The sequence below is a fragment of the Fukomys damarensis genome, unplaced genomic scaffold, assembly GCF_012274545.1.
Source record: "Fukomys damarensis isolate Sample0158 unplaced genomic scaffold, DMR_v1.0_HiC HiC_scaffold_38, whole genome shotgun sequence".
In the NCBI taxonomy this organism is placed as follows: domain Eukaryota; kingdom Metazoa; phylum Chordata; class Mammalia; order Rodentia; family Bathyergidae; genus Fukomys; species Fukomys damarensis.
The window spans coordinates 29,553,863-29,579,333 of record NW_022900950.1 but is presented as its reverse complement, the minus strand read 5'-3'; the positions used below and the strand labels follow the sequence as shown (position 1 = coordinate 29,579,333).

The 25,471-nt window shown below is 35.5% G+C and overlaps 1 protein-coding gene across 4 annotated transcripts in view; it reads right to left on the bottom strand.

Annotated features, from left to right (window-relative positions):
* Window positions 1-25,471, bottom strand: part of LOC104862098 (phospholipid-transporting ATPase IB) — a 642,570-nt gene that overhangs the window by 170,051 nt on the left and 447,048 nt on the right. For all 4 annotated transcript variants that reach the window (XM_010623803.3, XM_010623807.3, XM_010623808.2 and 1 more), the window contains exon 28: window positions 4,614-4,688. In XM_010623803.3, the coding sequence (XP_010622105.1) occupies window positions 4,614-4,688 (75 nt within the window). The remainder of the gene's footprint in view (window positions 1-4,613; window positions 4,689-25,471) is intronic.

The following is a 25,471-nucleotide window of genomic DNA, read 5'->3' as shown; positions in this document are numbered from 1 at the left end:
AGCCAAATGCTGAAGAAGAGGTTTGAAAGATTTTAGTCTGGGATATGCTGTGGTGCCCCAGGGTCATTCTTCTAGTTGGTTTTGGCATGGTTCACAGAGGATGGGTCACACTGCTTAGCATCTGTCCCAGTTGAGTCCCTACCCACAAAACCAGGAAGCTCTCTAGCCTGTGGAACCAGATGTGCATCTCTGAAAGAATACTGAAGCCCAGTTATTTGGAGGGTAACTATCTGGCCAGAGAAATGAGGCCTCCACAAACCTGTTTGAATCAAGCAATGGGAGGTGTAAGGACAAACTCTCATGCTCTTCCTCCAGCTGAGAGCAGATAGCAGCACTGGGATTTCAATGTGTCACAGACTTCAGGAAGAAGAACCAGAATTGCTGTTTTTTCCAAATAGGTAGTACAAAACTGTGTCTATGCAATACATAACTTATTTTGAAAGGAAATATTCTTTTGCACTTTTAGGTGCCCACTGCTAGAGTAAAAAAAATAAATAAATAAAATAAAGCTACTGATTGCTAGAATAGAAAAAAAGCTATTGATTTTTGTGTATCTATCATTTATCTAGTCACTTTATCAAATCTGCTTATAATTCTTGTATTTCTCTTTTGAGTTTTCTAGACAAACAGTTGTATACAGATACATTTACATGACCATATGTTTGTATGCACATTTGTACAAGCATAGAAAGTTACCATTATTTTTCTAATATTAGATGTTATTTAATCTTTTTGGCACAGTCTGTAAATTCCAGAATAATGTTGAATTACACTTTGCTGGCAGGCTAACTGACTTGCTATCACTTGACTGGTTTCTTACATAGAATGGGGTAGTTTTAGGATTTTGAAATTTATGGCAACATGCTACCAATTTTTAAAAATTGTCTAAATATATTTAATTGGTTTCTATTTCTATCTTTTAAAAAGTTTTTATTTTGGGAATGGTAGCTGAATTGATTCAAATATTTTTTGGCCAGTTTTATTTATTTTGCCCCATATTTTTATTAGCACATATTGGTTATACAGACTAGTGGTTTTCGTTTTGGCAGATTTGTACATGCACGCAACATACTATAATCACCTCCTTCCCCTTTCCCCCCTAGTTTCACATTTTGTTTTAGGGAAGACTCAATGTGTATACCATATTCTAATCATATTGTGTGCCCTCTTGCCCACTCTTATACTTCCTCTGCTGATAGGACCATTTTTTTCTTCATTTTGTTGATGCAGTGATATTTAGAAAACTTTTTTAAAGAAATTCTGAAACTTCTGTGTCCCCAAAGCAAATCCTACTTAGTCAAATACTTTATTCTTTTAACACACTGTTGATAATTTCTTTAAAACACTTCTTTGGTTTTTAAGTGGGGATTCCTTCTTCAAATTATGCTGGCTTGATAATAGGATTTCCTGGAACAGTTTAAATAACATTAGAGGTGTCTCCTCACTCACAATATGTATAAAATGTAGCTGAAATCCCTCTAATACTGGTAGCTTTTGTCCTTGGGTGGCCTTCTAGTCTCATTCGTCCCATAAAATTAAATGAAACAGAAATGTGAATTATACATAGAGTAGTTCCTTCCTGGATGGATGCCTAAAATCTCAGTACCAAACTCTGCATATACTGTATTTTTTACTATACATACATATCTATGATAAAGTCTAATTTATAAATCATGCAAGTAAGTGGTTAATACAAAAACTAATAGAAAACAATTATAATAATATTCTATATTAAAAGTTAAATGCAAATTCTTTATTTCTGGAATTTTCCATTTAATATTTTCTGAGCATTGTTGGCTGTGGGTGACTGAAACCTTGGGAAATGAAATTGCACATGAGGGGAACTAATGTTATGAGAATCTAATATGATGGCATTAACTCATTGTTGGGGGACATGCAAAATTTCCAAGTCTGATTTAATGTTATTTAACCTGGTATGAAAATTAAATTAAAAACCAGTGATTTGCTACTTTAACTGCCTTGGGGAATCAAATGGAAAAAAAGAGTTACAGAAAAAGAAAAGGTAAAATAGAAATATGGCTTAAAGGAAATGCTTTCCATGTAACAAACTGCCTTTTACATTGAGTCCCTGGAATGATCATGACCAGAAAAATATTGATAAATATGACATTACTGGCAAGCTTGGAATTGGACTAGTATGGATTAGAGAATAGTATTGTATCCATGTTAAAATTTTCTAATTTAATCGTTACACTATGGTTAGACAAGAAAAGATCTTAGCAACCATACACTAAAGTATTAAGCAGTAAAGGGTCATTGTATCTGTAACACACTCTTACCTGGTTCAGAAACAAGTGTGCATATATGTGTGTGTGTGCGCACATGTGTGTGTTAATGCACATAGTGCATGAAAGTATATAGAGAGAATAGGGACAAAATGCTAATAATTGATGACTATAAGTAAAAGATGTATAGGAGTCCTTCGTACTCTTTTTTGCAACATTTCTCTAAATTTCAACTGATTTCATATACGAGCTACCGAAACAACTTCCATGAGGTAACCTCCCACTATGGTCTAGATATGGTTTGAGTATGTCCCTTAATGATTCACATGCTGGGAGCATGGTTCCCAGTGTGGTGGTGCTGAAGTATGGAACCTTTAAGAGGCAAGGCTCAGTATGAGGTGACTGGATTGGGGTCGTCACCCTCCAAAGTGATTCACGTAGATAACGTAGTTCTCACAGCGTAACTAGTTCTCGTAGATAATTTAGTTCTCCTAACAGTTGATTGTTACATAAAGTCAGTCTACCCTATACATCTGTTCTCTCTCACACAGTTGTTTTTCTTTCTGCTTCCTTTCTCCTGTACTGGGATGCAGTCAAGGCAACTCTCACCAGAAATGAACAAATACAGCTGCCCAATCTGGCTTTCATCCTCCTACACTGTAAGCTAACTAAACCTCTTATTTTTAATAAAGTGTTTCAACTTAAGTATTCTGTTGTAACAACACAAAACAAACTATATACCTCCTCGTTCTCATGATGTTTGACTCTTCCAACTTTGGAGACTTGAGGCCACTTCACAGGCTCTTGACCATTCCAATCATAAATGTCTTCCTTAACAGCATTATCTGACTCTAAGAGTTCAAGGAGCTAACAAAAAAACCTAGCCCTCTTGCTTTGACATGAAAATAAGGCTAAACTCCATCCATTCTACAGGCAGGTGACATGTATTCCAGTCCTGTCTTTAGTTCTAAAGCAGTCTCCTAGAGCTCAGTGTCCTACTTCTAAAACAGGTATGTGGCATGTGTTTGTATAATGTGACAACTCTACAACCTTGGTCCTTTCCAGTGCTAAATCATTATGAAGCAATCAGCATCTTTTCCCAAAATAGTTGCATGAGTTTAACCTATTCAAAGTAATTACAAGTCCTGCAAATTTTGTGCCCAATAACACATACAGGGTAAGCCCTGAAATCCCTGTCTGTGGGGTAGATGGCCAAAGGGACTTTTCTAGCACACCGGCTGAACCCTGCACTCACCACCAGCCATCTTTGTCTTTCAGGTCATCAGCACAAATCTGTAGTGCACTTTGCAGCAAGTAACACAGTTACTAACTGATCATATAGTTCAAGGTCAAGATCTGAGTCCAGCCTCTAGCATTGGAGTCAACACAACCGATCCTCTTTATATGTAAGCTACACAGGAACAAAGCATGACATGCATTTCAGCACTAAGCACAGAACTAAACATAGAAGCTACTCAGAAAAGGCGACTGAATTCATGGATGATGTGAATATCAATATATATACAAGCTATAAATATTTACAATAGCACCAGCGATGTTATCACATCTGGTAACTTCCATCTGCATACATTTATGAGGGCTGTTTAAAAGGTAATCTCCCACAGATCACAATCAGGGTTAGGATACAAAGCAAGGGAGAGAGGTGGGAAAAGTTTCTGGGTTATCTAAAGCACTCACCTACAAGCACCTTACTTTTTTCTGCCAGTAAAACAAAAATGAAAATACTGGGCAGCTACTGAACCATTGCAGTTTAAAGTTTATATGTACTTGTAGCTTTTGAATTCATCACAGTCAAATAATGAAAAAGAAAACTTTAAAATCATAAAAAACAGTAAAGAAGCTCGTCACCATTCTTCATGGATACTGAAAATCAAAACTCATAGTCTGAACACTAACTGTAGGGGAAAGCATTCTTCCATTAAGGATGGATACTCTTAAGAACAAAAAAAGACACTAGAGCATATATTGTATATTCATATCTATATTTAAGAATCCAGAAATAAAATTATGAAGTAGAGTAAGTGTAGATGTAGCTCAGAAAATTGAACTGTACCTAAAAGCATGAAATTGTTGTGTAGGCATTTAGTGAGGGGGTAACAAGGGTCTATTACCAAGATATATGGGTTAATAATTTCATGGGGTTATTCAAGAAAGATGTGCTGTGATTGAAACCATGTGTGGAGAGCTGGGCTTCTACAGGATGTGTTGCAGCAACAAAGGCCCTAAAGATGTATTTGTGCTGCCACTAAGTACACAGATGATGGAGTTAGATACACTTTGCAGACATAAACAGTGAAGGAATGTCCCGAAGTTCTGTATGCTATCAGAAAGATGGAGAATGCTTACCACATTGTACAAGCCGATGCACCAACGTTCAAATAAAATCTGCCCAGAAAATCCATTAACAAAGGCGAACCAAAGCTGAAAGAGAAGAAAGTTCATGAAGTTTTATATCAATATTGACCTAAATGTTTCCATTCACTGAAGAAATAGCAGGGAGCATGGACCACCAGCTGGACACAGCTGCTGAGGAATCATAAGCCCGAGGACCGGAGAGGTTTCTGTTTTATAGAATATAAATTCTCAGTATCACAAATATCAATATTTTATTGAAAAGTTTTATTTAAGACATTTCATTTTTAAGAGGTAATATGCACATGCATACAGAAAAATCATTTAATTTTTATCTAATATGTTTTATGTCATCAGTTTCTCACTGACAGGAAGAGTCTCAACTTCATGATCCTTCTTTCCTATGACGTTGATACGATATATAGGACTTGTTTTTGTAGAACTTTCAAGTACATAAATATCATAAATACAAAACAACAGAAACTTCTATGTTGATTATGCATGTTTTTAGTTCATGAAATACTGACCCTTTTTATTGGATGTCTACTGCCTCTGCAAATGTCAAAATACAATAATATAAGAAAAACACACTCAAGCCATCTTTTGGAGTAACATAGGATATATAAATAAATAAAATGTTAGACTATTATTCATGTTTGCAAATAGTCTATAATTCTAATTGACTAGAATGACAAGTCTGACATTAAAAAGAACTGCACAGCAAACTGCCAAGAATATAATTAGTGTCACATGATAAGGAAATAACTTTAGAGAAGGAAAGATTACTCAGTTATGATTAGGAGAAGAGACAGAGGCAGTAAGAGTGTAGTGGAAGAAGGGTTAGCCATCAGAAATGTGGACAGAAACCAGACTCAGAAAAATGCAAATACGGACATATGAAATGTAAAATACTACTCATTTAAAATTAAGCTAAATTTATACAATACAACAGGATTCTGGTGATTTGGGATAGACTTTTAAATATCTCCAACAAATCACAGAATCTACTTTAGTGAGTAAGACCATGACACTAAATCCATTACTATGGTAGAACCTAACTGGCAACAGAGAACAATTGCACTACAATAACCCACATAGGAATCAACTCTAGCATCAAAATTTTACTTAGTTGGGTTTTTTCAAAATCAGCTCCTTAGTTCCTCCAGACCAAACTTTCTTCAGATAGGAAATGTACCATGCAGGGCTCCGTACACAATGATACCTAATGTAGGATACTTAGTACGGAGACTTACCAGGCCCTAGTAAGGTAAAATTAAATCCCTCAACACAATTGCTAGAAGTTTTCCTTAAACACAGTTATAATTGCATCATTCTGCAGTTTAAAGGATGACTAGAACACCTTCCTAAATTCAGATTAAGCCTGCTGATTTATAAAAATCCTATTTACTTTTAATTTCAACATTCATATGGAGAAGTCTCCAAGAAGCTTGGTGAAGAAATAATGGAGGACAACTAATAACCAAAGTTTCACGCCATGTTCTGCACTCAGAACGTTCTTATGACATCTATGCAAATATTAGACTTTTCCAAACCCACCTTTTTATTCATTGCCTCCTTTCCATCCGAGACCTCAACAATCAGTACCCCAAATAAACTTTTAATGCAGTGAGAAGTTGGATCCACATCTAATTCAAACATATCTGTAAACTGTTTCAAGGGGTTCATCATGATTTTCTCACATATGTGTTGCACTTCTGTATTCCCCCTTTTCAACAATTAAGCTAACACTGGTAGATATCTAGTAAACATTTGCACTTTTCTGTTTAATCCAAGCAATTTGTCTCATTGAAGATGGCACAGTAGTGGTATTTCTAGGGCCTTCTTATCTTTCTCATCAATTAAAAATAAATAAATAAGAAAAATAATTTAAAGTGGAAAAGACAGCCCATTTTCAATAACACGTGAGATAGCCTTAACTGAAATTGTATATAATATAGAATAGATGCTGATAAATATAAGATTAGATCAAATCAAGACAGAATTTCAACAGAGGACATAGTCTATAGTTTAAGACAGCAAAAAAATTTTCCAACAAACAAAAAATCAGATGAAACAACTCCTAGTTAGAGGATAAAATAAAGAGGTAAGGAAAATAGTGACTGAGGTCCTTGGATGGATTCAATTCAGAAGGAATATTTTGAATATAAGGCAATATATATTCATATGTCTCTCTTTTTAAAAAAAGAATCAAGCAGGGAGAAGAGACACAGTGAAAGTATAAATGGTAATCAAGTTTATCCTCCTTTATGGCAGAGTAGTACTCCATTGTAAAAAAAAAAACCCACACATCTTCTTTATCCTTTTATTGGCTGATGGGCATTTGGGCTGTTTCAAAGATTTAGCTATTCCAAACTGTGCTGCTAAAAACATGGGTGTTCATATATCACTGTGCTATGATCCTTTTTTTTTTTTTGGTACCAGGGATAGAACTCGGGCCCTTGAGCTTGTGAGGCAGGTGCTGGAACCACTGAGCTAAATCCCTGGCCTTGATTCTTTTAATTCTACTGGGAAGATACCAAGAAGGGGAATAGATGAGTCAAATGGGACCTCCAGTTTTAGTTTTTTGAGGAATCCCATACTGATTTCCACAGTGGTGTTACCAGATTATACTCTAAAAAACAGTGGAGAAGGGCTCCTTTTTTCCACAGAGGCCCACCAACATTTTTTTTCATCAACTTGATTAGTAATTTTTACCTATACAATACAGTTACATTCATCATTGGGATCTTGTACCTTTACATGATGTATCATGGTTCTTATTTTTTTCCCTATTCCCCTGCCCTCCCTTCAACCTCTCCACCCTTCCCTATTGCTTCCATTTTTCCTTTTCTCATACTTTTCCCTTTCCTTTCTCTCCTTTCCCCTACCCTTCCCACTTACCTACTCTTTTAGACCTTTTCTTCCTATTTCACATTATCAATTATACAATTTGAACCTTATTTATACTTTTAGTTTTTCACACCAGAGAAACTATGTAGTATTTACATGTGTTGTATTTATTTCACTTAAGAGTACGGCCTCAACATGCATCCATTTAGATATAAATGTCTCTAGTTTCTCATTCTTTATGGCTTAGTAGTATTCCATTTTATTTAAAAAAAACCACACACACACACACACACACACATCTTCTTTATCCAGTCTCCAGTTGATGGGCAATTGGGCTGTTTCCAAATTTTAGCTATTACAAATTGTGCTGCTATAAACACAGTTGCACATATATCTCTGTGTTATGATTCTTTTAATTATTTTGGGAAGATATCCAATAGAGGAATAGCTGGGTCAAATGGGCCTTTTAATCCTAGTTATTTGAGGTATTTCCATATTGATTTCTACAGTGGTTGCACCAGTCTGCACTCCCATCAACAATGAAGAAGGGTTCTTTTCTTCACACAACCCCGCCAGCATTTGTTATTGGTTGATTTCTTGATAGCAGCTATTTTTACTGGGGTGAGGTGGAATCTCAGTGTTGTTTTCATCTGCATCTCTCAAATGACCAGGGTTGTGGAACATTTTTTCATATATTTGTTTGCTGCTTTTACTTGTTTTTCTGAGAAATGTCTGTTCATTTCAGATGCCCATGTTTGAACTGGGTCTTTATATTTGGAGGGTCTGAGTTTTTTGAGTTCTTTATATATTCCAGATAGTAGACCTTTGTCTGAGGAACAGCTGATAAAATTTTTTTTCACGTTGTAGGTTGTGTCTTAGCTCTGTTGCAGTTTAGAAGCTTTTTAATATGAGATCCCAGTTGTTGATTCTTTGTGCTACTTCCCAAGCTACTGAGGATTTGTTTATAAAGTCTTTTCCTATGCCAATATCTTCAAGAGTTCTACCTAACTTATATTCCAGCAAGTTTAGTGTTTCTTTTTTAATATTTAGATCTTTAATCCACTTGGATTTTAATTTAGTGCACGGTGAAAGATAGGTGTCTAATTTTAATCTTTGGCAGTTTTTTCAATGCCACTTATTGAAGAGGCTATCGATCTTTCCTCCAGTGATGAGGTAGATGAGTATGTCTGGTGTTCTTTCTGCATGTTCTAATTTATTCCACCGATCCTCAGGTCTGTTTCTTTGCCAGTACCATGATGTTTTATCACAGTGGCTGTGTAGTATAGTTTCAAGTTGGGCATTGTGGTACCCCCTGCCATATCTCTGTTTCCTAGAATTGTTGTGCAAAAGCATAAGATGAAATCCCAATTGTTGATTCTGTGCAATATTTCCTGTGTGGCCAGTGTTTTTTATTTTAATAAAGTCTTCATCCACACTATGTCTTCAAAAGTTCTACGTAATCTATCTTCCAGCAGATTTAGTATTTCTCTTTTAATATTTAGATATTCGATCCATTTTAACTTTAGTTTAGTACATGGTGAGAGATATAGGTCTAGGTTTAGTCTTTAGCATGTGGAAAGTCAGTTTTTTTCAGTATTATTTATTAAAGAGACTATTTTTTTTTCCAGTGAAGGTGTTTGGCTCCTTTGTCAAAGATAAAGCGGCTCAGTGTGTTTGAAGTTGTTTCTACATCTTCTAATCTGTCCCACTGATCCTTGGATTTGTGGTTTTTCTTTTTCCAGTCTCATATTGTTTTTAATCACTATAGCTTTATAGTATAATTCAAGCAGTGATTGTGATGCCCCTCCCATGCTATTCTAGGTCTCTTCTTGTTCCAAATTAATTTTAGGATTGTTTTTTATAATTCTGTGAGGTATGCTCCTGGAATTTTGTTTGGGATTGCATTAAATCTGTGTAACAATTTTGGGAGTATAACCATTTTTACTGTATTGGTTCTTCTTACCCAAGAACAAAGGGTATCTTTTCATTTTCTGATATCTTCCTTGATCTTTTTTAAGAGTACCTTAGTTTTCAAAGTAAAGTTCTTTTACTTTTTTTCTTAGATTGATTCCTAAGTATTTTATTTTTTTAGGTACTACTGTAAAAGGTGTGGTTTCCCTAATTTCTGTCTCAGTGAACTTGATATTTATGTATGGAAGTGCTATTGATTTTTGAGAGTTAATTTTGTATCCAGCTATTCAGTTGAATTTGGTTAGTAAATTTAGAAGTCTTTTGGTGGCGTTTTTGGTGGGGTCTTTTATGGAGAGTATCATGTCATCTGCAAATAATAATTTAACTTCTTTCATATATATATTTGTTTGTTTTTTTGTTTGTTTGTTTTTGGTACTGGGGATTGAACTTGGGTCCTTGTGCTTGTAAGGCAGGTGGCGGAACCACTGAGCTAAATCCCTGGCCTTCCCTTCTTATTTTTATTCCTTTCATTTCTTTTTCTTGTCTAATTTCTCTGGCTAATGTTTCCAGAACTATATTGACTAGGAGTTGTGATTGAGACATCCTTGTCTTGCTTCTGATTTCAGAGTGAAAGCTTTCAGTGTTTGACCATTTATTATGAATTCAACAACATACTTAAAAGATCATATACTGTAACTTGGTTTCATCCTTGGGATGGTTCAACATATGTAAATCAATAAATCTAATACTATATGCCACATAAATAGAATTAAGGACAAAAATCTATGATCATCTCAATAAAAGCAGAAAGTTTTCAACAAAATCCAACATCCTTTCTTGATAAAAACCCTGATTAAAAAAAAAATAAGGATTTTACTTCAAATTGATGAAAACCACATATAAAAAACCCACTGCCAACATTATGTTGAATGAGGAAAAACTGAAAGGATTTGTTCTAAAATCAGAAATAAGACATGGGTTCTCACCCTCACCACTGCGTTCAATTCAGTATTTGAAACTAGCCACAGCAAGTAGGTAAGAGAAAGAAATAAAAAGGGATATGAATAGGAAAGAAGAAAAAAGCCAAATTATTTGCAGATGATATGATTCTTTATGGAGAAAGCCTGAAAAACTTTACTAGAAAACTTTTACATCTGAAAAACAAATTCAGCAAAGTGGCAGGATAAAAACAAACACACAATAATCAATAGCATTCCTGTACAAAATGAGTGCAGTGAGAAATAAATCAGAAAAACGATTCCACTTACAGTAGTTTAGAAAAAATTGAATACTTAGGATTTAACCCAATCAAAGAAGTAAAAGACCTCTGCAAAGAAATTTACAGAACTGAAGGAAGAAATTGAAGAAGAAAGAAAAAATGGAAAGTCCTCCTTGGTTCATGGACTGGTAGACTAATATTGTAATAAATATCCATATCACCAAAAGTGATCTATAGATTCCATATGATATCTATTAAAATACCCAAAAAATTATTCACCAAACTACAGAAAAAAAATCTTAAAATTCATACAGAATCAGAAAAGATTCAGAATACCCAAAGTAATCTTCAGCAAGAATAGTACTAGAAAGACCATATCAGACTTCAAATTATACTACAAAGTACACAGTTACAAAAGCAACATGATCCTGACACAAAAAAGATACATTAACCAGAATAATAGAACAGAGAACAATGAAACAAACTCATGTACCTATAACAATCTGGCTTCGGACCCAAAAAATATGTTAAGAGAAAAGACGACCTCTTTAACAAGTGGTATTGGAAATAATGGACCTCATGCAGAAGGCTGAAACTAGATCCCTATCTCTCATCCTGTACTAAAATTGAGTGAAAATGGATCAAAGAACTAGATGTATAAAACCAAAACCTTTAAACTTCTGAATGACAGCATATATAACTTGAAGTCACAAGCACAAGACTTCCTGAATAAGACTTCAATAGCACAGGAAGTATTGCAACACCAAGAATCAACAAATGAGATGATATCAAACTAAAAATCTCACACAGTAAATGAAACAGAACAACACAAAGAATGGAAGAAAATCTTTGCTAGCTACTTTTCTGAGAGAAGATTAATAAATAGGATATATGAAAAAAATAACCCAACCAAAAAATGGGCTAAGGAACTAAATAGCTATTTCTCAAAAGGAGTACAAATGGAAAATAAGTATTCAACAGCTTTAGCCACTAGGGAAATGCAAATCAAAACTACTTTGAGATTCCACGTCACCCCCATCACAATGGCTATCACCAAGAATACAAAAAATAAAAAAAAAAAAAAAAAAAAAAAAAAAAAAGAATGCTAACAAGGATGAGTGGAAAAAGGAGCACCTCTATATACACCACGGTAATATAAACTAGTACAACCACTATGGAAATCAGTATGGAGATTCCTTAAAAAAAAAACAAAACATAAACCTAAAAACAGAAATATCATATGCCCCAGCAATATCACTCCAGGGTATATTCCCAAAAGAATTAAAGATAGTATTCCATAGTGATACATGCATATCCATGTTTATAAAGGGAGAAAAATAAGAACCAAGATGGATTAAATAAAGGTGCAAATTTCCAATGATGAATGTCATTATATTGTATACCTTAAGTGTACTAATAAAATTAATTTCTAAAAAGTGCTATTCATAATGGAAAAGTGGTGGAAACAGCCTATATGTCCATCAACAAGTGAACAGATACAAAAATGTGGTATATATACACAGTGGAATATTATTCTGCCACAAAAAGCATAAATTTATGTCATTTTCAGGTAAACAGACAGGACTGGAGATCATTATGTTAAGGGAAATAAATCAGACTTAGAAAGTCAATATTGTAAGTTTTCTCTTAATTGAGAAACCAATAAACAAATAAATGAAAGATGACAGGAAACTACAAGGAAGATTTTGGCAGATGCAAAAACAGACCAACGGGAGGGAAGAGGGAAAAGGGGGTTAATAGGACTGAAAATGATTAAAATATATTGAATATATGTACGAATTTCTCAAAACAAGCTGCATCATTCTGTATTATTAACATGCGCTAGTAAAATATAAAAATATTGGTTTATTAATGTAATGAATCAGTAATAGACATTTTAAAAGTAATGTACATCCATGTACAGTACCCTACAAAATGCTCACCAATATATTATTAAAATGAAAAAATGAAGGTATAGGTTGAACAGTCATGATTGTGCAAAACCAATCTGCACTGTATAAACTCATCCATACCTCAGCTTTCTGGTACATAAAAGATACTGTTTTTATTTTGTTTGGTTTGGTTTGGTTGTTTGGTTTTTTTGGTACCAGGGTTTGAACTCAGGACCTTGCGCAAGGCAGGTGGTGGAACCACTGAGCTAAGTCACCGGCCTAAGATATTGTTAATATTCATTAATATTGTAAAAAGGGTTCTCTAGTAAGAACTTGCTTATACCTTTTCAATTGTTCTGAACTTTCGAAACACACTCATGTTTTAGGCTGTTATTCTCAACTGGGGGTGTGTCAGATGCTGAGGAGACATTTTACAATGCCTGAAGATATTTTTCATGGTCGTGGTTGGAGGGAGAGTGGGATTGGCATCAAGTGGGTGGAGGCCAAAGATTCTGCTAAACATTTCAACACCTTAAGGACCACACTGTAACAAAGTATCATCTGGCTGAAAATGTCAATGTCACTGCTAAAAACCCTGGGTGAAAACTATTAAGTTAAGCAGATAACACCAAAAAATCTTGTGTGACTACTGCACAAAGCAATGATGATGTTTACAACAGGGGTCAAAAAGCTTTACTTATTTTTTAATTTGAATAATTAAATAATAAAATATTAATAATATTAATTAAATAATAGAATTTAGCTTGACCTCACACACAGAACCATAGGCTTGATTCTTAAGAGGCCAGAGTATCAAGGGCAGTGAATCCAATAACTTTATCATGAATATATTTTTGTAAATTAATAATGAGAAACTACTTTAAAGATCTGTATAACCAAGGAACCCAAGTTGTTAGAACTCTATGAGGAGGAAAACAATGCTGACAAATCCAGAATCTATTTCCCAGAACTGGACTTGCTGACACTGACCTCATTCCAAACAATCCTGAACTATATAAAAATTTCACCCTTTATTTCAGATTAATGTCTTTAATTAGCCAAATATTGGGTTATTTCCTCAAAGTAGCTGGTGCTCTGCTGACTCTGTCCAGACTGGTCCTGCCATGGCCACATTTCTGCAAAGATCCTTGATATGTTTGCACTAATTTTTATCAGTTGCAGGTGCTGCTGCTTTTGGAAAAGTATAAACAAGCTCATTTTCAACACTTCCAGTCCAATTTTGATCTGTGTTCATCTCATCCATCATTAGGTGATCAGATCTGTTTATTTGATTGGAACTATTTATTTGGTAGAGGAAAAAGAAACAAACCAAACTAACCAAACAAACAAAAAATCTACCTCCTCATTTCAAAATCCAGGAGGTGGTTTTTCTTTCATTGTAAATACTCAAACTTGATTTCATTTTGGCAAGACTTCCATAGGTGAAATGAAAAAAAGTGGGAGAACTCAGTGTACTTAGTGTACTTTTAAATATTCATACAAATGTGCTTAGTTTTTATTTTATTTATTCATGAAACAGGTACATGATACCTCCCTGACACACTATAAAACCACTTTCACATTAGTTAGTCATATACAAATGTTAATTCATATACAAAAAGACAGTGCTGCCCAATTCCTGAAGATGAAGGTCATTTTTGGTGGACCACGAATTCCCAGCTGCAGCCACCAAACACGCAGCCTGCAGTGCAGACAGATGGCCTGTCCGTTCCCCACTCCCTTGACTTGCAGTTACTTGGATGGCGGCGTTCTTACAGCCACTAAATTTTACTCTTTTGAATTCCTCTGCCTTAACTTTCTTATTAACTAGAAATGCTCTTAAATGAATACAGTCAAAGTCCAGAAAGCCAGGTTCTGGCTGGACGGCTCAGACCTGGTGGGTTGGTGGGGAGAAGTGCCAAGCAGTGCAGCTTGCCAAGCTCCTGGGGTTTTGGTCCTCAAATATAGTGTTGTTATGAGCAAACTGACCCAAATTTATTAAACGGCTTTTCCTTCTTGGAAAAAGATCCTTCTTTGCTTTAAATGCTGCTTGACTGCCAAAAATGCTGCAACCACCTTGGCTAATAGCACAGGCTCCTGTCTGGAGGTCCCACCACTACTGTACAGCACTAGTGGTTGTACCTGTCATTGCTCTCAGGTTCTCAACTAACAGTTGACACTTAAGAGACCACTGTTTCATTTGGGAAGGGATGGCCAGCTCCTCCATTAACTCTCCTCTTCCAAGATCCCTGATAGAGGACTGAAGCGGAAAAGCAGACTACAGAGAATAATTAAAGAAATCTAACCACACAGTTTTTTCTGACGTGGCAGTAACATCACAATCTGTGAATATGCACATTGGGTCTGAGATGGTTAACTGGTATTAACGATAGTTATAGGTCAAAGCATTACAAAGTTTTGAAAATGAATATGGCCTTGTGTATTGAGTAAAAAGTAAACATATAATCTGTCTAGAGTTGAAGTGGTAGGGAGAGGAAGGAAAGGGAATGGGAAGACAATAAATGAATAAAAAAACCCTGAAAGTAAACCTTTGCAAATGGGAATGGGAGTAAGAGCTGGAAGGAGCAGGGAGGGAGGAGAAGGGCAGGGAAGAAAAGAAAAAGAATTAAGATTTATTTTGTATATGTACCAACTCCCCACAATAAATGCAATCATTACATCCCACAAGCATATAGTAATAAAAAATAGAATCTTCCATCAAATATAAAAAAAATTTAAAAGGAATTCTATTTCTAGAAATCAATTTATCATTCATCAAAGCATCGATGTATAAGACATGAATTGTTTACAGTATTCCTATTGATAGAAAACAAAACCAAAGGGAAGGCATAGAGAAACACCCTAAAGTTCTTTAACAGGGAGTGACTGTAGCAGATCTACAAAATAAAGTGCACCTTTTAAAATGTTCACTCTTCATGCATGGAAATAAATGCATGCTCAAGAAATAGTATGAGATTGGCAAAGAAAAGTTAAAATAAATATACAAGTAGGTGGACAAGCAGGGGATCAAGAGGGAAATTGGGATGTGTTACAGAGCAAGGGTTGTCAGAAATATTACTAATAACGGTAGTAGTAACATACTCTAAAAAGCCCCCCTCAAGTACTTTTCATCCTAAAAACTATGGCCAGAATTAAATGGTGACTGATCAAGATATTGTTATAAACAGCAGAGCCTCATTTATAAAATTTTTGTACAATTTTTTTTCTTGCTGAATCTGCCTTGTACAGGGAAAATTCTAACAGTAAACACAATGTCCTCATAATGTTTCTAAGGACTTTTCAAAGGCAAACAAAAAAAGAAAGTAGCACACAATGTATATAGGATCCATATTTCGTGAGACCACAATAAAAACTGCTACATGCTTATATATGTTTGCGTGAGTGTACAGATATGGAAGGCTGGGCATACTGTGCCTCTGGAGCACCTGAGCAGAAATGGAGGTCAATGAGGGAAAATTATTTTTGCTTTGTATCTCACTACATAACGATTACTTCAAATTTTAAAAATATGTAGAAGTAAACAACTTGCCATTCTTTGTCAGTGTACCGTGCTCATTTTCTTCTTAGCTTGCCACACTCCTAATTTTTGCTGCACTATGTGTAGCCCCAGGGGCAGAGATTATACTGATTGCACTTGCAGTTGCACACCTAGGATACAACACAGGGCTGGACACACAGCAGGTACTCAGATGAATGCATACAGAATATTCATACCTAATGGTAAATAGGAAAGCTCATACAAAGGTGAGCAGAGAGTCTGTCAGTCCAAATGGATTATCCCATTTAAACCTAACAGAGGTATTATTCCCACTTGCAAAGTGTGAAAAGCAGGGCACAGAGAAGAGGAAGAAAACTGGAGTGCATATTAAAGAGGTGTTTGATAGACAACAACTATTCACAGTAAACGCCACATAACAAATAAGTGACTTTTAAACCTCTACTCTGAAGGCAGTTCAAAATCAAATCAATTACTTATGGCTACTAATTTACTGTGCTCCTGATATTTTAAGATTGCTACATGAACAAAACATTTTACAATGGTGAGCACATCAACAAAGAAAAAATTTTAAATTATCCAGTTTTTTTCTTAAATACTATGTTAAAGAAGCCAAGGAATCCCATTTACTTGTTTATGATTTTTTAGTGCTAGGAATTGAACCAAGAGCCTCATACATGCTAAGCATGTGTTTTATCACTGACCTATACTCCCCCATTCTGGATCTTTTAAAAAAATTATATTTTATTAGTACATGTTTGTAATACCTGAAGTTTGCATTCATCTTAGGCAGTAGGTACATGTATGCAACATATTGTGATTCCTTTTTTATTTCTCTTCCCATCTCCCCCACTTTTTTTCCTCTGCGTCTAGGTCCCCTTTCCCCATTTTCATTAATATTGTTAATATCATTACTGTTAGCTTCTGTTCATGGCATAAAATGTTTACATTCATTGTATTTGGTACATGCACAAAACATATCTTACATCATTTATGTCCCCTTCCTCCACTCCTCTCCTTGCCCTTGGTCTCTTGAATTTCTTCCCATTTGCAAAAGATCTACCTGTCTTTCCTTCCTACTGAACCTTTATATTTCTCTTTACACTGAGCTACTATGTGGTACTTAACCTTGGATCCTTTTTCAATGATGGCATCAATTGTTTTAGGAAGCTACAAACTTCTTCCTCATTTTTTTTAACAATCAAATGCAATCACTCTAGTTTGAAATATTTTCCCAGACTACTTTAAGCTAACACAAATCTTTTGCTAATGTGGTAGAGATTGACCAGGTAGGCACTCAAAAGTAAATTTATCACTTTTCATTATCTAAATCACCTGAATTAAATACAAACAGGAGCTTGGGGTGTAGCTCAGTGGTAGCTGGCTTGCCTAACAAATGTGAGACTCTGGGTTTGATCACCAGCACCAAAAAAAAGCAACACCACCCTAAACCTACAAATTAAAAGTAATGGGACAATCTAGATTACATTTAAAAGGGCTGGAATTTCAATCTAAAAAAGTACGCAATAAAAGAGAAATTATTACATGAAAATAAATGTAGCATAGGATATGCATATAGAAATCTCTTTAGGCTTTTAAAAATTCTTTTCCATTAAAACCTCAAATGATGCAAGAAGTTGAATCTTACAACCCAAAGTCACAAGTTAGTAAAAGGAAGTCTGGTCAAAATTTTTAAGTCTTTTTACTAATTTCTCAGCTTTTACAAAATGTCTGTTCTGCAAAACTATATGCTTATACTATGGAACATCAGGTAAACAGAAAATTATGCCCCTCCCATAAAAGACCATAATACTGACCAGATGGGGTATGCATAATTAAATTGATTTTTAATAAGGAATTCCTGGCACAATACAAAGTAATCACTCCAAATTGTATTAAGGACTATGTATTTTTTTTATATAGTTTAAGGCTTAGACTCCTCAGTCTAAATCCCATGCGGGCTTTCTAGGGGCCCCAGATAGCTCTGGAGACCAGTAAGGAAATAATGAACCTTACATCTGGAGGTCATTGGTTAAGATCTGCTATTGTTCATTAATTACACAGCTGTTTTGAACCTCCTGGTGTTGGAACAGTGGCAGGAGGCTTATTATGCATGGGGTAGCAGAAATATGTATAAAATCATTTCATTTATGGGCAGCACCTATGGCAAATATTTGAGAACCTGTATTTTATAATGAATAAAGCAATGCTTTTAACATACTGGACAGTAAGATTTAGTGCCTGGCTCCACATACCAGGATCACTATCAGAAGAGAAGAGATTCTGATGCTGTCCCTCCACCCCATCAGTTCCAGGAACCTGCAGCCTAGACAAGCTGTGGAAGTTTTTTGGTCTTATTTCTTTGTTTTAAAAAAGTGGCAAGAGGACCAGGGATTTAGCTCAGTTGTGCTGCCGCCTGCCTCACAAGTGCAAGGACCCGAGTTTGATCCCTGGTTAAAAAAAAAAAAAAAGGCAAGAAAGGTCTGTTTAATCTCTCAGAGGGAAATTATAAGGAAATTATCACATTTGTATTTTTTTGTACCAGGGATCAAACTCGGGTCCTTGCCCTTGTGAGTCAGGTGGTGGAACCACTCAGCTAAATCCCCAGACCTCACATGTGTATTTTAAAACTGCAGTTATTGAACTGGTTACTAAACTCTGCTCAAGTTATGCTTTGTGCTATGGATAGGAGGTATAAAGGTGAAGGAGATGCAACCTTGGTCCTTAAACAAATTAGTCTGGCTTGAGACAGACATGGGATATATCAGAAGAGCGTAAAGGTCTCTGGGGATATCAAAGAGGGAGAAATGAGTTCTATTTGTTTTGGGCTGGGTCCTGAAGGGCTGATGTTGTTCATCACCTGGGCAGAAGAAAAATGGACACTGAAGGCAGCGAGTGCAACTTAGACAATAGCATAGCCAGTGTGAACTGTCAGGTGGCAAGAAAAGGAAACTGAAGGGAAAGAAGGACCGTAGCAGGTGTTCTCCAAATACATGAACAGCTGTGCACATATTCCCTGCAAGAAATTTGAACCTATGTATCTGCAAATCTGAACTATCCCACTATTTATTTTTTACTTTGGCAAAAATAAATATAACATAATATTTACCATTTTAACCATTTTCAAGTGTGTGGTTCAATGGTATTAAACACACTGACAGCATTGTCCCATCATGATGACTATCTATCTCCAGACCTTTTTTGTCTCCCCAAATTGAAACTGTACCCATTTACTAACCATCTTCTCCCCCAATTTATTAACTGTACTCATTTACTAATAATCTCCTTTCCCCTGGTAACCACCATTTAATGGTCTGACTCTATAAAATTGGCTATTCTTGTTATTTAATGTAAATGGAATCATATGGGGTTTCTTTTGTCTAGCTTATATCATTTAGCATAAATTTTATATCAGAACTGTGTTAGTTTTAAAGTGCCATCATATGTACATACCACACTGTGTTTATCCATTCATCTATCCACGGTCATTTGGGTTGTTTGTTTCTCTTGGCCACTGTAAATAATGTTGCTGTGAACCCTGGTATAAAAACATTTTCCTAGTCCTAAATTTTCAGTTCCTTCGAATACATACTTAAAATGCATTGTTGAGAATCTTAGTCACTTTCTTCTTCACTGGAACATAATACCCAACACTCACAAGTTAAAGCAGAGGTTTATTTTGATTTATGTTTTTAGTCCAAGGTTGGCTGGTGCCAGGTCAGAAATAGCATGGCAGAGCTCACCATGGAGGACAGCTGTTCAGGTCTTGATGACCAGGAAGCAGAGAGAGAAGGAAGGAGCTGGAGGAGGGGTACTGCTCTTCTAGGTCATGGCCCAGGTGCCTTGCCTTTAACCAAGTTCCACCTCCCATCAGCAATTCAGCTATGAACTCATCAGTGGACTAAATCACTGATGCATATAGCATCCCCTCATCCCCTCATTTCCAAACATGTAAGACTTTTGGGGGACACACCAAATCTAAACCATAACATAGTGGATCATATGGAATTATATATTTAACACTTTGAGAAATAGCCATACTGTCCTCCACAGTGACCATATCATTTTATTTTCTACCAGCAGTACAAGAAGCTTCTAATTTCTCCACATCCCCAGCAACACTAATTTCCTGTTAGTAGCCATCCTAAGGGGTATGAAGTGGGATCCTGCTGTGATTTTTGATTTGCATTTACTTAAATGATTAGTGATAGGGAGCACATTTTCATATGCTGATTGGCCATTTGTGTCTTTGTGGAGAAATGTCTATTTATGCTGTTCGCCCATTTTGGAAACCAGTTTTTCTTCAGTTGTAGTTCTTTATCTATTTTAGACATTAATTATTTATCAGATGTACAATTGTCAAGTATTTTCTCCTATTTCACCAACTGCCTTTTCACTATTAGTATTCTTTATACAAAAATATTTAGATTTAAAGCATAATTTATCTATTTTCTTTTGTTGCAAGTACTTTAGATGTCATATCACTGAAAAATTCAATGTCATGAAACTTTTCCACTGTTTTCTTCTAGGAGAATTTATTGTTTTGGTTCTTAGATTTAGGTGTTCTTTTTGTATTTTGAGTTAATATTAGTATATGTTGCTCAGTAAGGGTCCAACTTCATTCTTTTGTATACAGTTTTCTAGGTTTCCTAGCACCGTTTATTGAAAAGATTATCTTTTCTCCACTGAATGGTGTTGGCACCCTTGTTGGCAATCATTTTGTACATATTCAAGGGCCTGTGTCTTGCCTCTATTTTATTTCTTTGGTTTGTATATCTTTGTCTGTATGGCAATATCTTACTGTCTTGACTGGTGTAGCTCTGTAGTAAGTTTTAAAATCAAGAAATATAGTTCTTCCAGCATTGTTCTTTTGCAAAATTGTTTTGGAAATTTAGGAATCCATTCAGACTCCACATGAATAGGTTCTTCTATTATTGTAAAAAAAAAAAAAAAAGAAGCAGTCATTGAGATTTTTCATTGAATCTATAGAGAGGTTTGAGGAAACTAAGGTAACATTTAAAAATTTTAATGATAAGATTACATAGTTACAAAAATATAATATATAGTATATTGAATTTTAAAAATAAATGTACATTACATTTTGATATAGTCAGTAGATTCTACACATCCACAAAACCCACTTTCAGAAAGATAATGAACAAAAACTTCTGAAACAGTCAGAAATTTTATCATTCCTTTCATTTTAAAGGTGTCTTATATTTCACTTGACTCTTACAGTTTTACCTTAATTGAATGTTTTTGTTTGAATGTCTTTTATTGATCTATTGTACTTCACAAAAACAGTGAATAGAAGCTAAGATTAATCTCCTTTGATTTTTTTGTGGCTATTGAGCTTTTAGTATTAAAAAATTCTTAGGCTTTCATAACATTAGTGCTATACAAATGATAAAATAACACATTTTGATAATTATTGAATAGTAAGCAAAATTTTGTTAGAAATGTATTTCTTCATGAGACAGATGGAGCTGCCCTCTTCCACGCTTACTGGATCACAGAACTGTGGAAGAATTCTATCAATTGTTAGATGGAGAGAGGCCCAACACATTTGCATTCCTGGGGTCTATTCTACAGACTTGAGCCCTGACAGATCTATGTGACACAATGAAAGGCAATGTAAAGTTTCGCTAGAGAAACCTACCAATACTTTAGATGACTTCTGGACCATGCACCAAAAATAATATTGTGTTCTACTGCTAAGGTTGTTCGAAATCGTCTTTCTGCTGGCATTATGATTGGGTCATTCTTAAAGTTTTCTAAATGCAAAGAAATAGATATCATTGACCTATAGAAGTATTTGTAAATTAACCAGGAGAATCACAAATTTTCTTAACTTCTGCGAAGATTTCCTAGGGGCTGTATGCACGAAGAAAATTCCAATGACTTCAAATTATCCCCACTGGGTTTCCATTTAAATGCATCTTTTTCACCAAAGGTGGAGGAAAATACAAATGTCGCATCTTTAACACCCTATTCTATAATTATTATTTGATGAAACTTTCCTTGCATTACATGGGGGTACCTTACTCACATTGTAACCTCTGCAAATAGTATGTGTCATATGCTTTAGGTATTCTTCCAAACCCTAAAGTTGTAGGCTTAGTTCATTCTAGTTTTAAAAAATATTTGCTAAATCTCAACTGGCAATAATTATCTTCATGGTTTTAAGAAAAAAATTCTGATTTTACATTTTGCCTAAAATACACATGTAAACAGACATCACCACAATGTCCACTTTGCTTCTGAGTTTCCATTCATAGCTACAGATTGACAGGGTAAATAGAAGATTTCTGTGAATTTGGTGCCCTTGTGATATAAGAGCAATTGCTTCCCATATGTCTCACTGAAAGTTCTCTCTAGATTCTTCCTCAGAAGCAGTAATAAGCCTCACCTATCATGGGGTGTAGAAGAGCCAGGTTGTCTTTTTAGTAAATGTTATCTCCTTGGTTCCTGTCCTTTAGTTTTCTGAAGAAGAAAATATATTTCTTCTTTTGGTAAAGTGGGAACTGTGGACTGGGAAGAGAGAGGAAGAAAAGATCCAGGAGTGTCACAGAAGAGAAGGGTTACACAAAGGCTCCCCTGGAATATTCCTCTGTCCCAGAAGTGCCTCTGGCTGCCTCAAAGCACCTCAGAGCTCAGGACAACCACACTTAGAGGAGATAGGATCCACTGACTTTTGTGGCCATTTACCTAGATGAAAAGTGTAGATGGCAGAGCGGAGGGGATAGAGACAGGAATCTCAGAGGGAATTAGTCTTGGAGAGAGATCTTGAGGGCTTTATCCATGAAACAAACACGCAGAGTTGGCAGCAAAGGATGCCTCTGGAAGCCTTCTGGAGAGAGACTGGAGGGACCGAAATGACCACACAAGAGGTAAGAGCTCACTGGCACCACAGCCCAGTGGATGATAATTTTGTTCAGGGAGTATGTTAAATGTGGGCAGAAATTCAGAGATGCTCAGAGGAGAGATTCAGATAACAAAAAATGTTTGCAACATTAGCAAATAGGCAATAATTACATCAGCAGAAGTTACCTAACCAACCATTCTGTAGGAGGAAGTGAGGAGAAAGCTTCTGGGTGACTGACACATCAACCCATCAAAGGCTGGACACAATCCAAGAAAAGGTACTTTCCTATCAATTTTATAAATGGTACTCAAAATCTATAGTTCATTTACTCATAGTAAATGTTCCTTGGCAGAGACTTCTATTTATACACAAGTGGCCAGAACAAGGACAACAGCCACCCCCAGAACAATCACTACAAGTGAATGTAGGGAAGGAGGTGGTAGACAAGGTTGAGTCAGCCCAACAGTCCTGTCTGTGCCACCAGATCAAAAATACACAAGATGAGAAAAAGCCAAAACTGTCTCATGTAATTTAACAGTGTTCACTCACTCTGTCTTTCATTCCTACATTTATACTCCAAAATCTCAGCCACAGGTTGACCACTTTTATTTGAAATTCTTGAGACTAAATTGTTTTGGATTTTTTCAGACTGTGGAATATTTGTGTATACATAATGAAATATCCTGGGGGTAGGATACAAGTCTAAACACAACATTCACTTATGTTTCATATAATCTTATGTACATATTCTGAAGGTAACTTTATAAAATATTTTCACTGCACTTGGGGTTTGACTATTACCTGCCACGTGAGGTCCACTGCGGGGGAGTCATATTAGCACTCAGAAACTTTTGGATATTGGAGCATTTTAGATTTTAGAGGTTTGGATTCTGGATGCTGAACCTGTACCAGTGTCCGGCACTCAGAAGTGGTAGCTTCTTTAAAAGCTTCCCAATTGGGACCTTCCTCAGGGGGTGTGGTGCTCTTTACAATCTCAAAACAAGTGAAATGGGAAATATCATCAGGACCATGACTTCTTTCAGTGGAAGCCGTGAATCTGGAACAGAATGATGGTGAACTCAACTCAGAGCTTTGCATGGGCAATTTTGCCTATGTCTCCTTTTTTCTCAGCTCTTGGTATCAGAAGGAAAAAGCAATATTGCCTTAATAAATTCCCAATGATGCAGTTACTTTTCTGGCCATTTATTGCCTTATCCTATGACCTTATTAATACTTGAAAAATAACAATTTATCAAAAATAATTTTGAGGTATTGATACACCAACTTAATTATTAGAAATATATTTTTAATCATGCTGAAAGGTCTGAGAATAATACAGACAGGGTGTCAGCAACTGCTGAAAGCACTAGTTGCATTATGTTATGTATATATTTCATGAAGACTTAAATCCTCAAAATATCCTTTCTTGCAACAGATACCTCTACTGTAGAGTTAAACCGAAGAAGCTAATATAATTTAACTTGAATATGGTATGTTACCAATTAATCATAAACACCTAGGGGAAAATCCAGAATTCATTGCCTTAAAGGCCTCCTTGATTACTATCCAAGTATGTATAAACATCTATAGCTATAATGAGGAATTCTTTGTACTTGCACAATACAAAACTCTTTTACAATATGTTTGGAAGGCTCAGGCACAGTACTTACCATTATCTAGATCTGCTGTCAATGTTTGTTCTGTTATTTCAGGACCCTTCTGATTTTTTTTTTTTTTTTGCTAGAGATTGAACTCGGGTCCATTTACTTGCAAGGCAGGCAGCAGAACCTTTGAGCTAAATCCCCAGCCCTGAAAATTCTTTTAGAAGAGGAAAATAGATGTGATAAACAATTGAAAAAGTTCTCACTTTTTATTTCAGGCCCAAATCACTAACCATATTAATATTATAACCATCTGAAATATGTGAACTATTCAGTATTTCAATGTTTGCATTATAAATGTTACACTGTGTAATTAAAAATAAAAGCTTATTTAAAGGACTGAAAATATACATTGGGACTTCTTAGAAGAGCTTTCAAAAGCAAAGAAAGGAAACAAGGAAAAATAGAGATAAATGAGCGAAAAAAAGCAAAGTTCCAATACATTTTATTTCATGCCCTAATAGATATAGAAAGATATTATATACACACACTAAGATGAGAATGTTACCATGTAAGCAGGAGGGAAATTAGAAAGAAAGATACTATTCAAAGCAGGACAAAATTGCATCCAGAGCTAGAGGATACCACAAGGAAATTTCCAAGAGAGTAAAAGAATAAGATAAAGAGATGTTAATGTGAAATATAAGTAGTTTAGGATGTAAATCTGGAAAGTTCAATATATGACTAAGTTGCAGAAAGACAGAATGTTTTTAACCAAAATTAATGTAAAATTTTTTCTAGACTGAAGGAACAATTCACTAGGTTAAAAAGGTACACTGAAAAAAAGGAGACCCCCCCAGACATACTGCACATGTTAGAACACTAAACATTAAGAGAAGGCAGGGAAGCCGGATGTGGTGGCGCACGCCTGTAATCCCAGCACTCAGGAGGCTGGGACAGGAGGATCGCTGTGAGTTTGAGACCAGCCTGGGCTACA